General features: G+C 51.4%; 1 protein-coding gene across 4 annotated transcripts in view; it reads right to left on the bottom strand.

The window, feature by feature from the left end:
• Positions 1-6,626: 6,626 nt before the first annotated feature.
• Tom1l2 (target of myb1 like 2 membrane trafficking protein) overlaps positions 6,627-15,923 on the bottom strand; it is a 139,069-nt gene continuing 129,772 nt past the window's right edge. For all 4 annotated transcript variants that reach the window (XM_048366144.1, XM_048366143.1, XM_048366146.1 and 1 more), the window contains 3 exons: positions 12,679-12,738; positions 10,741-10,777; positions 6,627-9,739 (listed from right to left, as the gene is read on the bottom strand). In XM_048366144.1, the coding sequence (XP_048222101.1) occupies positions 9,591-9,739; positions 10,741-10,777; positions 12,679-12,738 (246 nt within the window). In that variant the 3' untranslated portion in view covers positions 6,627-9,590. The remainder of the gene's footprint in view (positions 9,740-10,740; positions 10,778-12,678; positions 12,739-15,923) is intronic.

Here is a 15,923-nt window from a genome sequence, read left to right as displayed (position 1 = left end):
AAATTACCCCATGGCCAGGAGCTCCAAACTACAGTAACACACACACACACACACAGAGCAATCGTGGGGGACTCTAAACTACATCTCTCCTACACTCAGCCCTGCTCCAGGCCTACCCAGGCTGGGGAACAAAGGAAGAAAAGCTGGCTTCTCAGCCTTTTAGCCTCCATTAACCCAGCACCCTGAAGAGACACCCAAGAGGCCTCAGGAATTTGATTTGCCTGATAATTCAAATAGCCCTTCTCCAGGAGAGAAACGCATAGAAGTGAGTGCTTGGTAGTCTCCAGACCACTTTCTTCAGAGATCTTTGTTTTTGATGTGACCAAGAATCACATATTGGAGCTGTCACTCTGCAGAAGCAGGTAGACAACAGATCAGTTTTACTGTCCTCAAACTGAGTTTACTACATATATAAAGAGCATAGCTCATTAAATATACACTCTACTGCAGGAGTTAGGAGAGAGGGAAGGAGGATAAACGTCAACAGAAAATCTGTAACTCAGCCTAGAAAAGCCTGTTTAAACTGAAGACTGGTTGAAGCCCCTGTGGGACATAATCCAACAGAGCAGAGTGGAGGAAAGTCTTGCCACCAGAGCAAATCTTGGCTCCCTAGCCTGGGGTTACCAGGGCAATCATTAAGGTGAAGGTGGGGAAAGCCAAGCCAGGACCTTCAGTTCCTCAAGGGAATCTGTAGTGGTTTCTGCCCCTCAAAAGTGCTAAGACCACTAGATAAGATGCTCAGCCCCCTCCCCCCTTACTGGGGAGTCAATCCTAAGGGAATGCAGGGAGCAGAGACCACTGTGCTGGAGGCACCACTCAGTCCTAGTGTGCCTAGAAGGGGCGAGGTCCCAGCCTGGCCGATAATGACCCCAGTGGACAGGATAGGCACTGTCTACAATCAATAAGAGCGCTTTCTGGCATGCCAAGTACTTTTTCGGTACTTTTTTTTAACTCCTTCGTACCTCCCAACAGTCTTTGGAGGGCTTGTCAGCTTCCACCCCATTTTTCAGACAAGGAAACGGAGGCAGGAGGGGGTGAAGAGACCTGCCTAGTACCTCCCCAGCAGTTGCCCCTGATTTTGCGAGGGTTTAGACGCGGGCGGGGGCCCTAGGCCGAGGAGACTGGGGAGTCAGGGCACCTAGCCAGGCAGGCCCCGCCCTCGGGGCCGCCTCAGCCAATGGGCATCTGGCTCGGAGTGGGGTGACGCTGCGTCAGAGCCTGGCTCCTGGGAGCTGGGCCCTGGGTCACAAGCTCGCCGCCTGGTTGGTGGGGGGGGGGGGGGGAGCACGGGGAGCGGCTGGCGGGGCCCGGGGCCCGGGCCAAGCGGACCAGCTCTGGTGGACACCTGGCTGGGACTGCTGCCAGGTGCGCGTCACGTGCTGCGCAACAGGCTGACCCCGCGTGGCCCGGCCAGCCCTCCTGGGATTGCGCACTAGTCACTCGGCCCGACCCCAGCCCGACCTCGGTTTTAGTGAAGTCCCGTCCCCCCCGCCCCCCACCCCCGAGATGAGCTTCGCAGCTCACCCTGGTTCCCCAAGCGTTTTACTGACTGGAGCCACTTCTGTGGGCTTGGAGCCCCCAGGCCTGTCTTGGTGAGCAAGCTGCACTCCCCCCGACCCCAATCACTCTTAATCCTTCACTGCTGCAGGAGCCAAACTGTGGGACGGGGCAGGCAATGGGAACCCACCACCAGGAGCCTGGAGCCAACTGAGAGACCCTAGACCCCCTACCCCATACATATGACTGCTGACTTAAGTAATCTGGGCCCAGATGACCCTTGGGGGCTCACTAGCTGGCTTCTGCTGTGAACTGCCCAGTTAATTTCTATCCCTCTGTTCAGAGACTTGCTAGGATGGCATCTCAGGCTCTTTCTGGGTCACTATGATAGATTCTCCTCAGTAGACTCTAGACACACAGTGAGGAAAACAGACTGAAAGGATGAGGGAGAAGACACCTGTCCCTAAGGTGCTGCTGGGTGGAGTCACAGAGGGAGATGGGACCAGCTGGACACCAGCCCCCTCCCCAGCACAACCCCACCCCTCCCCAGCTAGTCCTCATCTGACTGCTCAGAGCCAAACCCAGTCCTAATCATACATGTTTTGTTCCTAGAATCTGAGGTCCATGTAACTCACTCTACCCAAAACCTGAGGAGACAGAAGTTGGTAGAAGAAAATAGGTTAATTCCAGACTGGTCATGGAAGACACAAAAGAGAATTTCTATCTCTTGGGGCCATTGGCATCCATATCCTGCCAATACAGAGAAAGACTAGGTAGGGTGGGGTGTTACAAATGTAACTAGATGGTCTGAGTTTTGTAACTAGAGATTTAGCGAGTAGCAACCTTTGGGGTGAGGTTCCTATTTCGAATTGGCAGGACCCTGGGCCTTGCACAGCTTAGCAAATGCTCTACCACTTGAGCCACTCTTGCAACTGCTTTGCAGTGGCTGGAATGCTGGCAAAAGGATTAGAGAAGGGTAGATGGCAAAAAGTAAGGGAGGGGAAGCAAAGGACAGTTCTGAATGAACTTCCATAGGTTATGACTTTAGGAAAATTTCACCCAAATGCTAGATTGCTGGGTTTTGTTGAAAAATGGGGACCATGCGGGAAGCCTGGGCTTAGAAGTGGGTTGGCCTCTTTAGCTTTAGCCAGGGCTGTGAGCTGCTTCCTCATGTCACCACTGCCCATTCGACTCTTTTGGACACAAATGGAATGAAAAGGCTCCTGTGAGCAATGTGTTTACCACCCACAATCCCTTTTGACAAATAAGGGAGTAAAGACTGTAGAGTGACGGTGATGCCCCAAGTACCACAGGTGAGACTGCTGCAAGAGTAGGTATCAGGGAGAGAATATGCTCTTAGAAACATTCACTGATTGACTCCCCAGTGCTGAGAGTAGAGGCTTGGCTCCTTGGGTTTCCTGAATAGATCCCTCTGCAAATCATTCAAGAGCACCTCAAGGGCACCCCAAGTTCTTTAGTTCTGTTTCTCCACTGCCTCTGGAGCCCCTTTTCTTGGAGAAAAGGAGGTGGTAGAGCCTCCCTACTCAGGTAAATAGCCAGGACTGTGGCACAGCCCTCCCAGCTCAGATGGACAGCAGGTCTTTCCAGGTAGCTCAGGCCTGAAGAAGGAGTGCTGAGAGAGCCCAGGACTTGGTTCAAATGTGTACTCCAGGGGCTTCACCCACTCCCTCTCGCCCCCCCCCCCCTTACCACAGTGACCATCCTGGCCTGCCAGATGTCATCTGCTGTTAGCAGTCTTGATGTTTTCAAGGTAGTGCTTTTTTTTTGGGGGGGGGGGGGCAGTACTGGGGCTTGATCCCAGGGCCTGGGCACTGTCCCTGAGCTTTTTCCTCAAGACTAGTGCTCTACCACTTGAGCACTTAGTTAATCAGAGATAAGATTCTCAGAGATTTTCTTGCCCTGGCTGGCTTCAAACTATGATCCTCAGATCTCAGCCTCCTGAGTAACTAGGATTACAGGTCTGTGCCCAGATGGTTCTTAGTTTTTTTTTTTTTTTTGTAGTTGTTTTTCACTATGCTACCCCATCTGGCCTTAAACTCCAGCTCCTAAGAGGTGGGATTCCAAGCATGTGACACCCTGCCTTCCCTCAGCAGTTCCTGGCCTTTTTGTGGGAACTCTTAGGAAAGAGGCATCCTGTCTGCCAGCAGGAAGTGGGCCTGGAGCTGCAGAGAGCCTGCAGTCAGATATCCACAGGGATGAGCCAACCCCAAGAAAGCAGAGCCAAGACATACAGAGAAGCAGGTACCTGGCCAAACCCATGAGACCCTGGATCCAACTGTTCTTGACGCTGATGTCAGTTAAATAAATTCCTCTTTCTAACTAACTGATTTATAGTGCAATCAAAAGAAAGTCCACCATATTATCTCAAATGAGGAGTTTGGGGCCATGAATTTTCTTCATCTTAGACAAAGATGTCCTGATGCTGATAACCTTGTTTTACTTAAAAAAAAATTTTTTTTTGCTGGTCCTGGGGTTTGAACACTGGGCCTGGGAGCTGTCTCTGAGCTTCTTTTTCTCAAGGTGAGCTCTGCCACTTGAGCCACAGAGCCACTTACAGCTTTTGGTGGAGATAAAGAGTCTCACAGACTTTCTTGCCTATGCTGGCTTGGAACCGTGATCCTCAGATCTCAGCCTCCTGAGTAGCTAGGATTACAGGCATCAGATACCAGCACCAGGCTAACCTTGTTTATTACCTTTCTTTTTTTTTCCACAAAACCCCTCCTTTTTCGGAGCGACTAATGTACTGAGGAAATGAGCTCTGCCCACTACTCACCAGGGACGATGAGGTCCCTTCCTCTGGGGAGGTGGGTCAGTGGAGTCAGAGCTGCATGGCTGTTCTCCCCTCCTCTGTCTTCCTGCTTTTGACTTTCTCCTCCTCTTCCCTTCCCTCCCCTGAGGCTAGTCTGCCCACTGTAGCTGCCCAGCTGCCCTGGAGCTCTATTGCTCCTTCCTGCAGGCCCTGGAAGAGAGGTTTGGCATTTTCTGGCTGCAATGTACCTCATTCTGGGAACTCAACCAGGCCCTCAGAGCAGGTCCTGCTCTCCAAGGGCAGAACCAGGGAGCAGCCCCTCCCCCAGTCCTGTCCCTCCAGCACTAGCCTTGCCTGGAAACAGAAACCACAGTGGACCAGATGTCCTGTGAATCCACAGCAATCTCTAGGCCAACTTTCTCTTACATCAGGCAGGGATATGACTCTAGTTTCCTGGAGTACCACACTCCTGGCACATGATTGAGGGCCCAGAATGGTCCATGGTGTCTGTTCAGAGGGAACTGGGACCTCCCTCATGTCAGAGGCCCTCCTCCCCTTTCTGCTCTTGCATGGAGTGTGCCTATGGGGGAACACTATCTCACTCCAACTGGCCAGAAACAAACAGGATCTTAGAGAAAAACCCTGGGGCTCAGATAGTAGTTCATCCCCAGAAGCTGGGCTGCTGTTACTCCCAATCCACCAGAAAAAAGCACATGTACCCTAGGTTCCTAACAGTCACCTACTGTGGCCCCTCCACCTTTGAGCAAGTACTGTAGGGCCCACAACACCGCCACCACCCTCCCCTGTCCCCCCAGCAAGAAAGCCTTTCTGAAAGGAGAGCTGGTGGGGTAACCACAGAAATGGGGTTCTCCTTGTGGGGGAGAAAATGGTCTATAAGTGTGTTGATGGTTGCATAACTCTGTGAAAGGATTCCAAAGTGACTGGATTGTATACTTTACATGGGTAAACGACATACTACACCAATTATATATCTCAATAAAGTTGATAACAAAGAAAGTGGGGGAGCCAGTCTGGGATCCTGATTGCAGAGCGAGCTCTGAGGCAACCAAGCAGCTTTACAGCCACTACTACCAAAGCCCACTGGGCAGAGTTCAGGGAGCTTCCTGGTAGGCAGATGCGGGGGGGGGGGGGGGGGATGTCTCTGGCTGCTTCCTCTAGCAAGGACCCACAGCAGTCTCTGCTTAAAGAAGCTGGGGAGAGGGGCTGGGAATGTGGCTTAGCGGTAGAGTGCTTGACTAGCACGCATGAAGCCCTGGGTTCGATTCCTCAGCACCACATAAACACAAAAAGCCAGAAGTACCACTGTGGTTCAAGAGGCAGTGCTAGCCTTGAGCAAAAAGACACCAGAGACAGTGCTCTGGCCCTAAGTCTCAAGCCCCAGGACTAGCAAAAAAAAAAAAAAAGAAGCTGGAGAGACATAGTCCAACCTGGCAGGCCCTTTGGATGAAACCACAGAGATGACACAGGGAACAGTTCAATTATTTGTTTATTGTGGAGAATTTTACATGCAAGAACCCAAACTAGAGAGATGGCATCTGGAGGGCCAGTGGGGTGAGTGGGCCCCACTGGAGGGCCAGTAGGGTGGGCACTCTGATGTCACTCTATGCCTTCTGAGCATTGGCCTACTCTCCAGAACCACCTCTGCCCACAGAAACACAAGACAGTGATGAGACACCAGACTTCTGGGACAAAGAGACAACAAACGCAACACATTCCTCTTTTCAATAGCCCCCAACAATCCTGAGAACCCTCACAAATGAAGTGCAAGCTTTAGGAAATAAATACCATCCCCACTATCCAGGAGAGCTTGGAGGCCTGGGACATGGCAGGAGCAGTTCTGATGCAGGGGCTGGGCTGACAGCTCTCCACGAGGCTCCTGGCCACCTGGGAAGCCAGGCCTGGAACCCTGTGGGGAGGAGGGGTCGGGGATGGGCACAGGGCCCAATGGGGGAGCATCTTTAGGTAGAAACATATTCCTCTGGGAGTGGCTGGTAGCCTGTGTGGCTGGGCAAGGAGGCAGAATCCAGTGGAGAGGCCATGGGGACCACCTAGCAGTGCAAGAAGCTGAGGCTGGGCTGGGAAGAAGTGTTTCTTCATGCTAGTCTTCTCCGTGCTGAGCCATCAGAAGACTGGGCCATATCAGAAGAGAGCTTGTAGCAGGGCCAGCATAGGGGGAGGGGACACACAGCAGCAAGAAGATGAGGGCTAGAGCCCTTATGGCTGGGCCATGTAGAGGCCTGCCACCACTCTCCCAGCTGCAGAGTACTGTCATGGGATGGGTTCTGGCCTCCAAGTGGGCTGCAGTGAGAACACAGGCCTGAGAGCCTGGGGGAGGGAGGGGAAGGGCAGTGAGCCAAGGCACAGTCACTCACACAGAGGGGGCTGACAGACAGAAAGACAGGACGGACAGCCACATTTCCCTCTGGCCCAGGCCAGCAGCAACCCTCTTGTCCCATGTGTATTGAGAAGCAAGCAGGTCACTCTCAGCCCAGCCACAGTCCACCTGCACAAGGCCTGGGCAGGGACCACTCTGTGGCTGTGTGGCCAGAGGCCACTGTGCCGGGTCAAACTGTACACAGTGACTTTTGTTTGTTGCTTCCAACTGGCCAAAGTGGTAGGCAGGAGGACATGGTTACTCTTCACACCTCAGCACACAATGAACAAAATAAAGGTTAAACATATCCCCAAGAAAATATTTTGACAAAATAAATATTTTAACCTATAATCAGGTATAATTAGTGCTTATGAGGAATCCCAGCAATAATTTAGTGTAATTAAGTACATACTGTATCTTGATTTCTAACACTTATGGAGGGTGATGGCTTGCACAGACCCGGGTCCAGCTTTCCCAACTGGCTCCGCTCCTTTCCTTACTAAGCTGGAGGCCTGAGGGCTGTGCCCCCTACATGGAGGAGGAGGAAGAATCACAGGCCTCAGGACAGGACAACCCATAAGGGAGGAGGAAAGCCCCTTCAGGGCCCCTGCGCCTGCCCTTGCTTCTGGTGTGGGCCTCAGCCTGCAGGTAGGGCAGCTACCTCTGGACAGGATGTGAGCAGAGGTATGTGAAAGCCACCAGAGGGGCTGTTCCAGGCCGGGAAGGCAGGAGTTTCTTGTCTTCATGGCTAATGGCCTACTGGCAGCTCACAGGAGACTTCCAGTACCTGCTGCCTGAACTAGGCTTCCCTAAGCCCTGCCAACCAGCTGGAGTCAGGGGATGGGAACATCTCTAGACCTCGGTACTAAGACCAGCTTTGCTGGGGACCCCTGACTCCAGGCAGGTCCCTATCACAGCCTTGCTTTCTGCAGGAATTGCCCTTCTTCTCTATGCAGTATAGGCAGGGAGGCTACCTATTCCCTCAGAAGACCCTGGCCTGGCTCTCCACCACTTACAGGCCCAGTTCCAGCAGACTAACAGAAGTGGGCTCTGACCCTCACAGGATCACCCCACCAGATTGCAAGGACCAGCTCTCAGGGCATGTAGGCCCCCATTCCAGCAGCCTTCTCTGCAGCTTGACCCAACCAGCTCCCATCACAGGTCTTAACAGCCATGCTGGCCTCAGGGGCTCTGCCCTTGAGAGGCGCTGAGAGAGGGGCCTGGGTCGGCCAAGAGCTGGAGGTGTGGCAGATGCTCGGAGGACTGGACAGGAAGCAGGCTGGCTGAACGTGGGGAGGTGCTTCCTGGGTATCCTCTGCAGTTTGAGTATGATATCCCCTACTGGTCCTGCTAGATGGGCCCAGTATGCAGGTTTCCCTTCTAGAGGCTGCTGGAGGAGTCCCAGATGGCATGGAGTCCTGGGGCAGGACCATTCCTGCCCTCAGCCCTCACTGCATTCCTGGTTATAAGAGCTTCATAAAGTGCTGCACTGGTCTCTTGGCCCTCAAAGCCTGGCCTCCTCTCTCTGATGGGATTGAGCTCTGGCAGTGATGGGGGGGGGGGCAGGCTGATCTCATCATGGGTGGGGAACATGTGGTACCCGGGGAAGTGAGTACCAGAGGGGACAGCAAGCAGGCCCAGAGACTCAGGAGTGGCTGCTACAGCAGCAGCATTTTTGTTTTCTGGGTACTGGCAGCTTAGGGAAAGAAGGGGCTGTCAGCTGGACCAGGACATGGCCAATGCTATGAGTCCCTTGCCTAGGGTCAAAAAGACACCAGCCAGGATACAGAACAGGAGCAGGTGTCACCAGCCCCCATCTACTTAGCCTTAGGCTATGGCCTTCAAATGGAAAGTGAGGGCTGGGGGACATATGAGGTGGGAGGGATCATTCTTTCAGGAAAGCTGGGAAGGAAGCTGAAGCCCCTGGGGGGGGGGAGGGGGGAGGGGTAACAGGAACCTCGAGCCACTCTAGCCACTCAGTCATTTGGAACCTCCATCATGGTATAGAGTTGTCTGCTGCAGGGCCTGGGAATGGGGGCTGCTACAGACCAGGCCAGTGGTATGGGCATGGTACATCTGCAGCAAACGCACGTCATCTTCCCATGTATGCCAGAGCCATGCCTCTCACACAATCTTCTCCAACACCAGGGTCAGGTGTGGGGTTATGTGTATGGTATCCATGGGGGCCAGTTAGTTTGTAGTAGAGCTAGCTACTCAGCATGCCATGTGGCTGGAGTTTACAGGTTGCAGGCTGCCTCCCAACTGCCCTTGGCTGTCTCTACATCAAGAGCCGAAGGTCCTTCTGGGACCTTTGGGCCCAGACTTAGCTACTGACTAGCACAGGCATGAGGAAGGAGCTGGCAACCCACAGAGCCCTCTAAAGTGCCAATACAGTGTGTCACAAGGTGACACCCAGTCCAAGGAGGGAGACTAAGCTTATGGGCACAACTGAGCCTTGCTCTTCCAGAGATGTGACACCAAGCCCTTTCTGGAAGAGAGGAGCACAGGGGAGCAGCATGCCTGAGGAAAGCCACTGAGCCAGGAGGAGGTGGGCACCTGTGGCAGGGCTGGAGCCTGACCCATCTCTACTGGAGATGAAGGGGACAGTTCAGATACTCTGCTCAGGATTATCAAGGGGGATGCCCTTCTTGGGGCTGGGCCACTGGCTCTTCCTGGCCAAGGCCAAAGGAGCCCATGGGGGTAGGGGAAGGAGGGGCCTCTGTCTGCACTGCCACTGTCCCACCGCCCAGAGAAAAGAAGGTGACGAAAGCTGGTCCTGACTAGGAGAGGTCTGGGAGCAAACACAGTGGTGTTTCCATGGAGACACAGGTGCGCAGGCCGAGGGGCTGGGGAGCAGTGGCCAGTGCCCGTGTCCACTCGGGGAACCAGCAGTGACCTGCCTTCAAGGGAGGCAAACCACAGAACAGCTCACAGGGCAAAGAGGGCATCCTCGGACCGCTCTGGCTTCTTCCGACCAGAAGAGTTGGAGGCTGGCGCAGGGGCTTCCACAGGGGGCGAGGGAAGGTCAGGAACCATTTCAGCAGCTTTGGCTCTTTCTTCCAGGAACTTATCAAATTCTGCCATATAAATCAAGGCAAGGGGCAGGGTTAGTGGGAGACACAGGCTCTTTGTTTTCTGGAGCATGCTCTATTCTCCCCACTGAGGCCAACTCAGCAGGAGATTTCCACCTGTAGCTAGAGAGGGCACCATGTTGCCCTAGCTGCCCTCTATCTGGAGGCAGGATTGGCAGGGCAAGCTGCCAGTTAGAACCAGTGATTCTGTGCCTTTCCAGCTTGGGAACCAGTCTCAGTAAAGTCAGCCCTCTTGCTCTCTCCCCTGTCTACCTGCAGGGCAAGCAAAAAGCCCAACCTGAAGTTGCTGATGGGGAAAAGATCTGACAGCCCACAGGCCTTGCAGGAAAAAGTTGTGGAAAACACAGCCCAAAGAATTTGCCCCATCCAGGACTTACATCATTATTTCCCAAATCAGCATAAGGCCAGGGAGGGAGGGAGGGAGAGTTCTTTGCTGGATCTCTACCTGACCTAACTGTCCATAGAGTCTCGCAGACTGGGGCAGAAGTCAGGTGGGATGCAGGCAGGTGGGGAGGCAGAACAGAGATGCAAGGGGTGTCAGAAGCAAAGGGGGACCAGATGGAGAAATAAGCCCCCTCTTCCCACCAGATTCATCAACTGAGGCCCAGACCAAACATCGCTCCTCACAGCCTAGTCATCAATGAGATCCTGCAGACCCTGTGAAGTGTGCTGCCCCTGCCTGTGCCTGAGCTACACCTGGGCACCAGGGTTGGGACCCGGATGGCAAGCTGTGGCTACTATTCTTCTTCCCAGTGAAGAATCACATGTTTGTTTGTTTGCTTTCTGATCTGTTTCCCCTTAAAGGAGATGAGAGAAGATGTCACTTCCCATATCATCACAGCCCTGAAGGCCACCGATCAGGGATTTAGCAGTCATAAAGACTTTGGCAACAGAGGCTCTATGGAGAGGGAAGCCAATACTTGTGTAGCTCCCAGAGCCTAGGAGGGGAGAGCAAAGGGGCCTGCGAAGTCACTGGCTCGGCTTACCTTCACTTGTGACACCCTCTTCCAGGTCATCACCCTTCTGTTGGAGGAGCAGACAGAGCAGCATTAGGGCTTGTCCCAGCCTTGCCTGCCCAGCCCCTTCTGCCCACCCATTACCACTCCTGGGTTGCCCAAACAAAATTTTATTTTATTTATTTTTTTGTCGGTCATGGGGCTTGAACTCTGGGCCTGGGTGCTGTCCCTGTGCTCTTCAGCTCAAGGCTAGCACTCTACCCTTTGAGCCACAGCGCCACTTCTGGTTTTCCGGTGTATAATTGGAGATAAGAGTCTCCTGGGCTTTCCTGGCTTTGAACCGCGATCCTCAGACCCCAGCCTCCTGAATAGCTAGGATTACAGGCGTGAGCCACCAGCACTTGGCTAAAACTTTGTTTTTATAATAGCAAAATACTGGCTCTTTTTATCAGAAGCAGAAATTTTGTTTTTAAAAAAAAGATACAGGGGAATGGGAAAACAAAACCAAACAGGTTGTAGGTTTTGATCCCCCAGAAAAGCAAAAAACAAAAATAAAAAAGTGTAAGCTGGGTCCCTCTCCTGGGGTGAGGATAAAACCCTACCCATTGACCCTCTGGACAGAAGCCAGGATAGTCACGGGAGGCTGAGGTCCACCAGCATCTCCAGATGTGCTCCTCTGTGCAGGTCTGCTCACTGCCAGAGTGGGGTTGTGGGAAGACACTGTCCACAGCAATAGCTATGGACTGCTTGGGGCCTGGCTGGCCCGCCTCTGGCCCTAATTGGTGCTTTGGCAGTGGGAGCTCTGTCTCTTGGAAGCATGAACAGAGCCTTCTCCTGTGGTCTAGACCCTAATCCTCCTGCCAGCTCCTGAAGGGAGCCTGCTGGGAACTTTGCTGGACAGGATTCTCCTTTCTGAGTCTTTGGTCCTTTGAAAAGGGAGAGCTTCGTTACTTCCTGCTCCACCTCTGTGAAGGAAGTGATTTCTTTTCTGAGTATCCATTAGGAAAAGTCATGGGTACTTTCTTTCTCTACTGATACCAGGTTGGCTGTCTCCTTTAGCCAGTGAGTGTATGTGGAAAGGCTGGTCTTCCAGGAAGGTGGCAGGGAGAGACCCTGATTGGAGGCCTCTGTCCTCTTGTCACCAGCCCGGGTCTCTAGATCTGAGAAGAGTCCAACTAGCCCATGATTCTAGGAAAACCGTATCTCCCCACAGTAAACTTCGCCACTGGCCACTGGCTAGCTACTTCCCATCCCAGAGTTACTGAGAGTGAAAGCTTTGTAAGGAACAGAGGGATGAACCTGTAGCCATTTTCAAATGTATAACATCCTTAGCTCTTCATCATGTTTCTTAGAATGGAGTCTTTGGGGGAAGGGTTTTTGTTTTTGTTTTTTAACCCCAAACACTACAAGATACTGGGAAAGGGAATGACAGTGAAAAACAAAAAACAAAAAACAAAAAACCTCTCAATTCATCTCTGTATGTATTTCACAATTAAAAAAACAAAAGACTGAGGACTTAGCTCAGAGATACATTTGCCTAGCATGCACAATGCCATGACTTCTGTCCCCAGCACTGCAAAATATAAAATGAAATAAAAATAAAACAGAAAAATTAAATTTAAAAATGAACACAAAAACCAACAAATAAAAATACTTCCCTAACTCCCAAGCACACACCTCCTTGAAATCAATCCAAAGGCATCAGCGGCCGCTGGGTCTGCAGCTTTGCTCCCACTCAGTGGGATGTCAGGAGGGACCTGCCCACACCTGTGCAGGGCTGTGTGGATAAGGAACTGTGTCCTGAGCCCCACCCATCACTGGCCTCCAAGAGTCCTCCACAACACCCCTGGCTGAGGCTATATGCACTGTGGAGGCTGTGGTGGGCCTGACCCTCCACCCTCCACCCCTCCTCAGAAGAGCTTCTGCCTTGCCACACCCCACACACAAAGTATAAAAGTCAAGTCTCACCAGGTCCGTCCTGAGCCACACCTCAATGTCGTCCATGACAGAGGGCTGCGAAACGGGGATCTATGGAGGCGGCAAGCAGCGGGGCCAGGCAGCCCCCACACAGCCAGGCAGGAGAAGACAGAACAGCGGAACAAAATAAATCATCAAAAAGCAACCCCCAAATGAAACCAAAATGTACACAGAAAAAGAAACAAAAAAACAAAAACCACAATTGCATGGCACGCAGGGCAGCACAGGGCAGCCACATGTGAAATGGCAGGTGAGGAAAGCAATGAGGTGGCAAACAGTAAGAAGCAGAGGCCCACGGCAAGGAAGGCAGCAGTACACGTTCTTGATATGGATAACTTTTTGACTACATGTATCTCCCCTTGTAATCACAGGTACAAAGCACCTTCTACTCTCAGGAATGTGCAGGTCTTGTCATAGTCATGACAGCCCAGGAGAACCAACTGCCCAGCCCAGGGAGTAACTCTAGGAGCCAAGAGGGGCCTCCCTCATCCCCCCATGCCCAGAGTGGGATATAAGCACCAGCCTTGGAAGACACCAGGGACTCTGCTCACTGAATAGGTTGCCAAATCTATCTGTCTGGATTAAATTCTAAGTGGAAGGAGGAGCCAGAGGCTTGGGCTCCCCAGGGTTGGGTATGGAATGGTTGACAGAAAGGAGGCCTGCTGTACTACCAATAGAAATGTGGCTAAAATGAGGACTTTAGTGACAAAGGGAACGGCAAGGCCTCACTGCTAAAAGGAAGGCTTTGGTGACAAAAGAGACTGTGAGGTTTTAGTCTTTTGTGTCTCCTCAGGGGAAATTAAAATCACACAGTAGCCCTTAATGCAACAGTTTCCTTTAGTCTCATGCTTTCTACTTTCGACAGCAGTCTCCTGCAGTCAAAGAAAAGAAGTTCACTGAGAACTGGGAGCAGTGGTCAGGGCACTAGAGAGGTGACAGGGCTCCCCCACAAACCTAATAGATGCCCTAGAAGTTGCTACCTGGACTTTGGGCCTCAGGCAGAGATTCTTAAAAATTCATGTGACTAAAACAATTTGTGTTGTTGTCAAATATGATGTGATAAGAAGGTGGCCTTTAACCCTTTAGAAGCTACTTTAATGAAATAATTGGCACCCAGCCCAGACAAATGAGGGGATGGTCCTTAATCAGGGTAACCAGCCTCCTTACCTATCCTGGGCCAAGGAGGTACCTTCAGAGAAGAGGGAAGTGTTGTGCTTGACTACTATTTCTAGAAAAGAAAAGCTAGTGTGTGTCTACTGCTAGCTATACCCCAATGTCATGACCTAGAGTAAGGATAAAGTTTAAATAAGCAGTAAGAAAACTGCCTTAGTATAAGCTAATTCTAAAAATGACTCAGCCTTAACAAAGGAAAAACAGAAAATTCCTACGGCCAGCTCTGACTTGACTAGTTTTGGAGGATGACATCTACTTCTGATGAGGGAAGGGTTTGGGGACCCCCAGGTGGAGCATGCTCAGCCTGAGCAGGTGCCTGCAGAGCTGTGAGAGCCTCTCCCACCTTCTGTGAGCTGTGGACCCAGGCTCTGGACCTGCTCTGTGCCCTATCTGCAACTAGACGTGGGCAGTCACATAAATATTTTCAGAATGCCAAACTACCCACTGACTGTAGACTAAGCAGCATCTCTCTATGTTGCCATTTTATTCTGACTTTCTGGGGGACTGCAGACTGTTGAACTGAAAACATTCCTGCGAGTTCTTACCACCCTGTTTTGAATCCTAAGGATATAGTATGTGACTACTCACTCAGGGTGGGGGCATGAGTGCACTATGGCTGTGCCAATAGTGCTTAAGGCAGGCACCCACCTTCCCTGTCAAAAAGCAGCAGGACACAGCGGGTGCAGCTCGCTAGCCGATGCGTGCTGGCAAGCCTTCTGCCTTGACACATTCCTGGAACAAGATGCCGTTTTCATGATCTTGATGCCTCTAAATCATGCCTGGCTCAGAGAGGATATGTGCCATGCTGAGTCCTAACACCAAGGCTCAGTCAACCCCCTAGCTGCTAGAGCACACTCGCATGGTCTTCCTTTGTTATGTGTATGCAGCATGGACCACCCAGGAGAAATTGAGACTCCATGTACTGAGCTTTTCCCTTCTTTTTTTTTTTTTTTTTTGTCTCCTTTGCAATGCTGAGGATGGAACCCAGAGTTTCGTGCATGCTAGGCAAACTTTACCATTGAGCCTCTTTTCTGATATGTTGCCAAAATTTGAAACAAGCCTCTAAGAGAAGCTGGGTGTGATGGCACACACCAGCAATGCCCAAACTCAAAAGGCTAAGGAATGCTAGCTGTCAGTGGCTCACACCTGCACTCCTAGCTATTCAGGAGGCTTAGATCTGAAGACTGTAGTTCAAAGCCAGTCCAGGCAGGAAGTCTGTGAGGTTCTTATGTCCAATGAACTCAGAAAAATCCAGAAGTGGCACTCTGACTCAAGTGGTAGAGCACTAGCCTTAAGCACAGAGGCTCAGGGACAGCACTCAGGCTCTCTGAGTTCAAGTCCAGGACCAGAAAAATAAATTAATAATAACAAAAAATTTTAAATCCAGTAAGTGATCTAAAATCTTTAGTTTTTTTCTTATAATTTTTTGTAGTGTTAAACAATAGAGGCTGTTGGTATAGCTCAGTGGCAGAATACATGCCTAACATGGTTTTAATTTCCAGTGAGGTAAAAAATAAATTCTTGGGCATGAGATCATACTTAAATTTTCTTCTTGGAGGATTAATCTTGACAGATGTCATGCAAAACAAAACAACAACCAAAACCATCTCACACTGTTGCTCTCTTTTCTAGTGTATTTGAAAGTTATGTGTAGTATGTGGAATGGCACCCTCCAGACAAGTCTGGGAGCCAGGTAAAGCATGGGAGGGAGAGCGTGGGTGAGAGTGGTGCCGGGCTCCAGCTGGGCCACACCTCTCGCTGATGGAAGCTTGGGGTGAGTTGCTTCTCTTGGACCTTTCACTGGGTTGAAGAAACCTTAGGTTTCTTCACTGGGTAGTTCCAGCTTCTTCTGACATAAGAAGCCTCAGATCTGTGGGTAAAAAGACGGGCACAGTTTCCTCATCTGTGGAATAGGGTGATTTATAAGGTTGCATTTCACTTTCAACACTCCTGGAGCCAGAATCCCTTGGTTTCCAGGTTGGTGCTTCTGTTTCCTAATGCAGACAACCCAGGGAAGTCAGGTCATTGGAGCTAACTTTACAGTGAAGGCATCAGCCTCAGAG

This window comes from Perognathus longimembris, chromosome 17 (genome assembly GCF_023159225.1).
Source record: "Perognathus longimembris pacificus isolate PPM17 chromosome 17, ASM2315922v1, whole genome shotgun sequence".
Lineage (NCBI taxonomy): Eukaryota > Metazoa > Chordata > Mammalia > Rodentia > Heteromyidae > Perognathus > Perognathus longimembris.
This window is presented reverse-complemented; position numbering and strand designations above follow the sequence as displayed.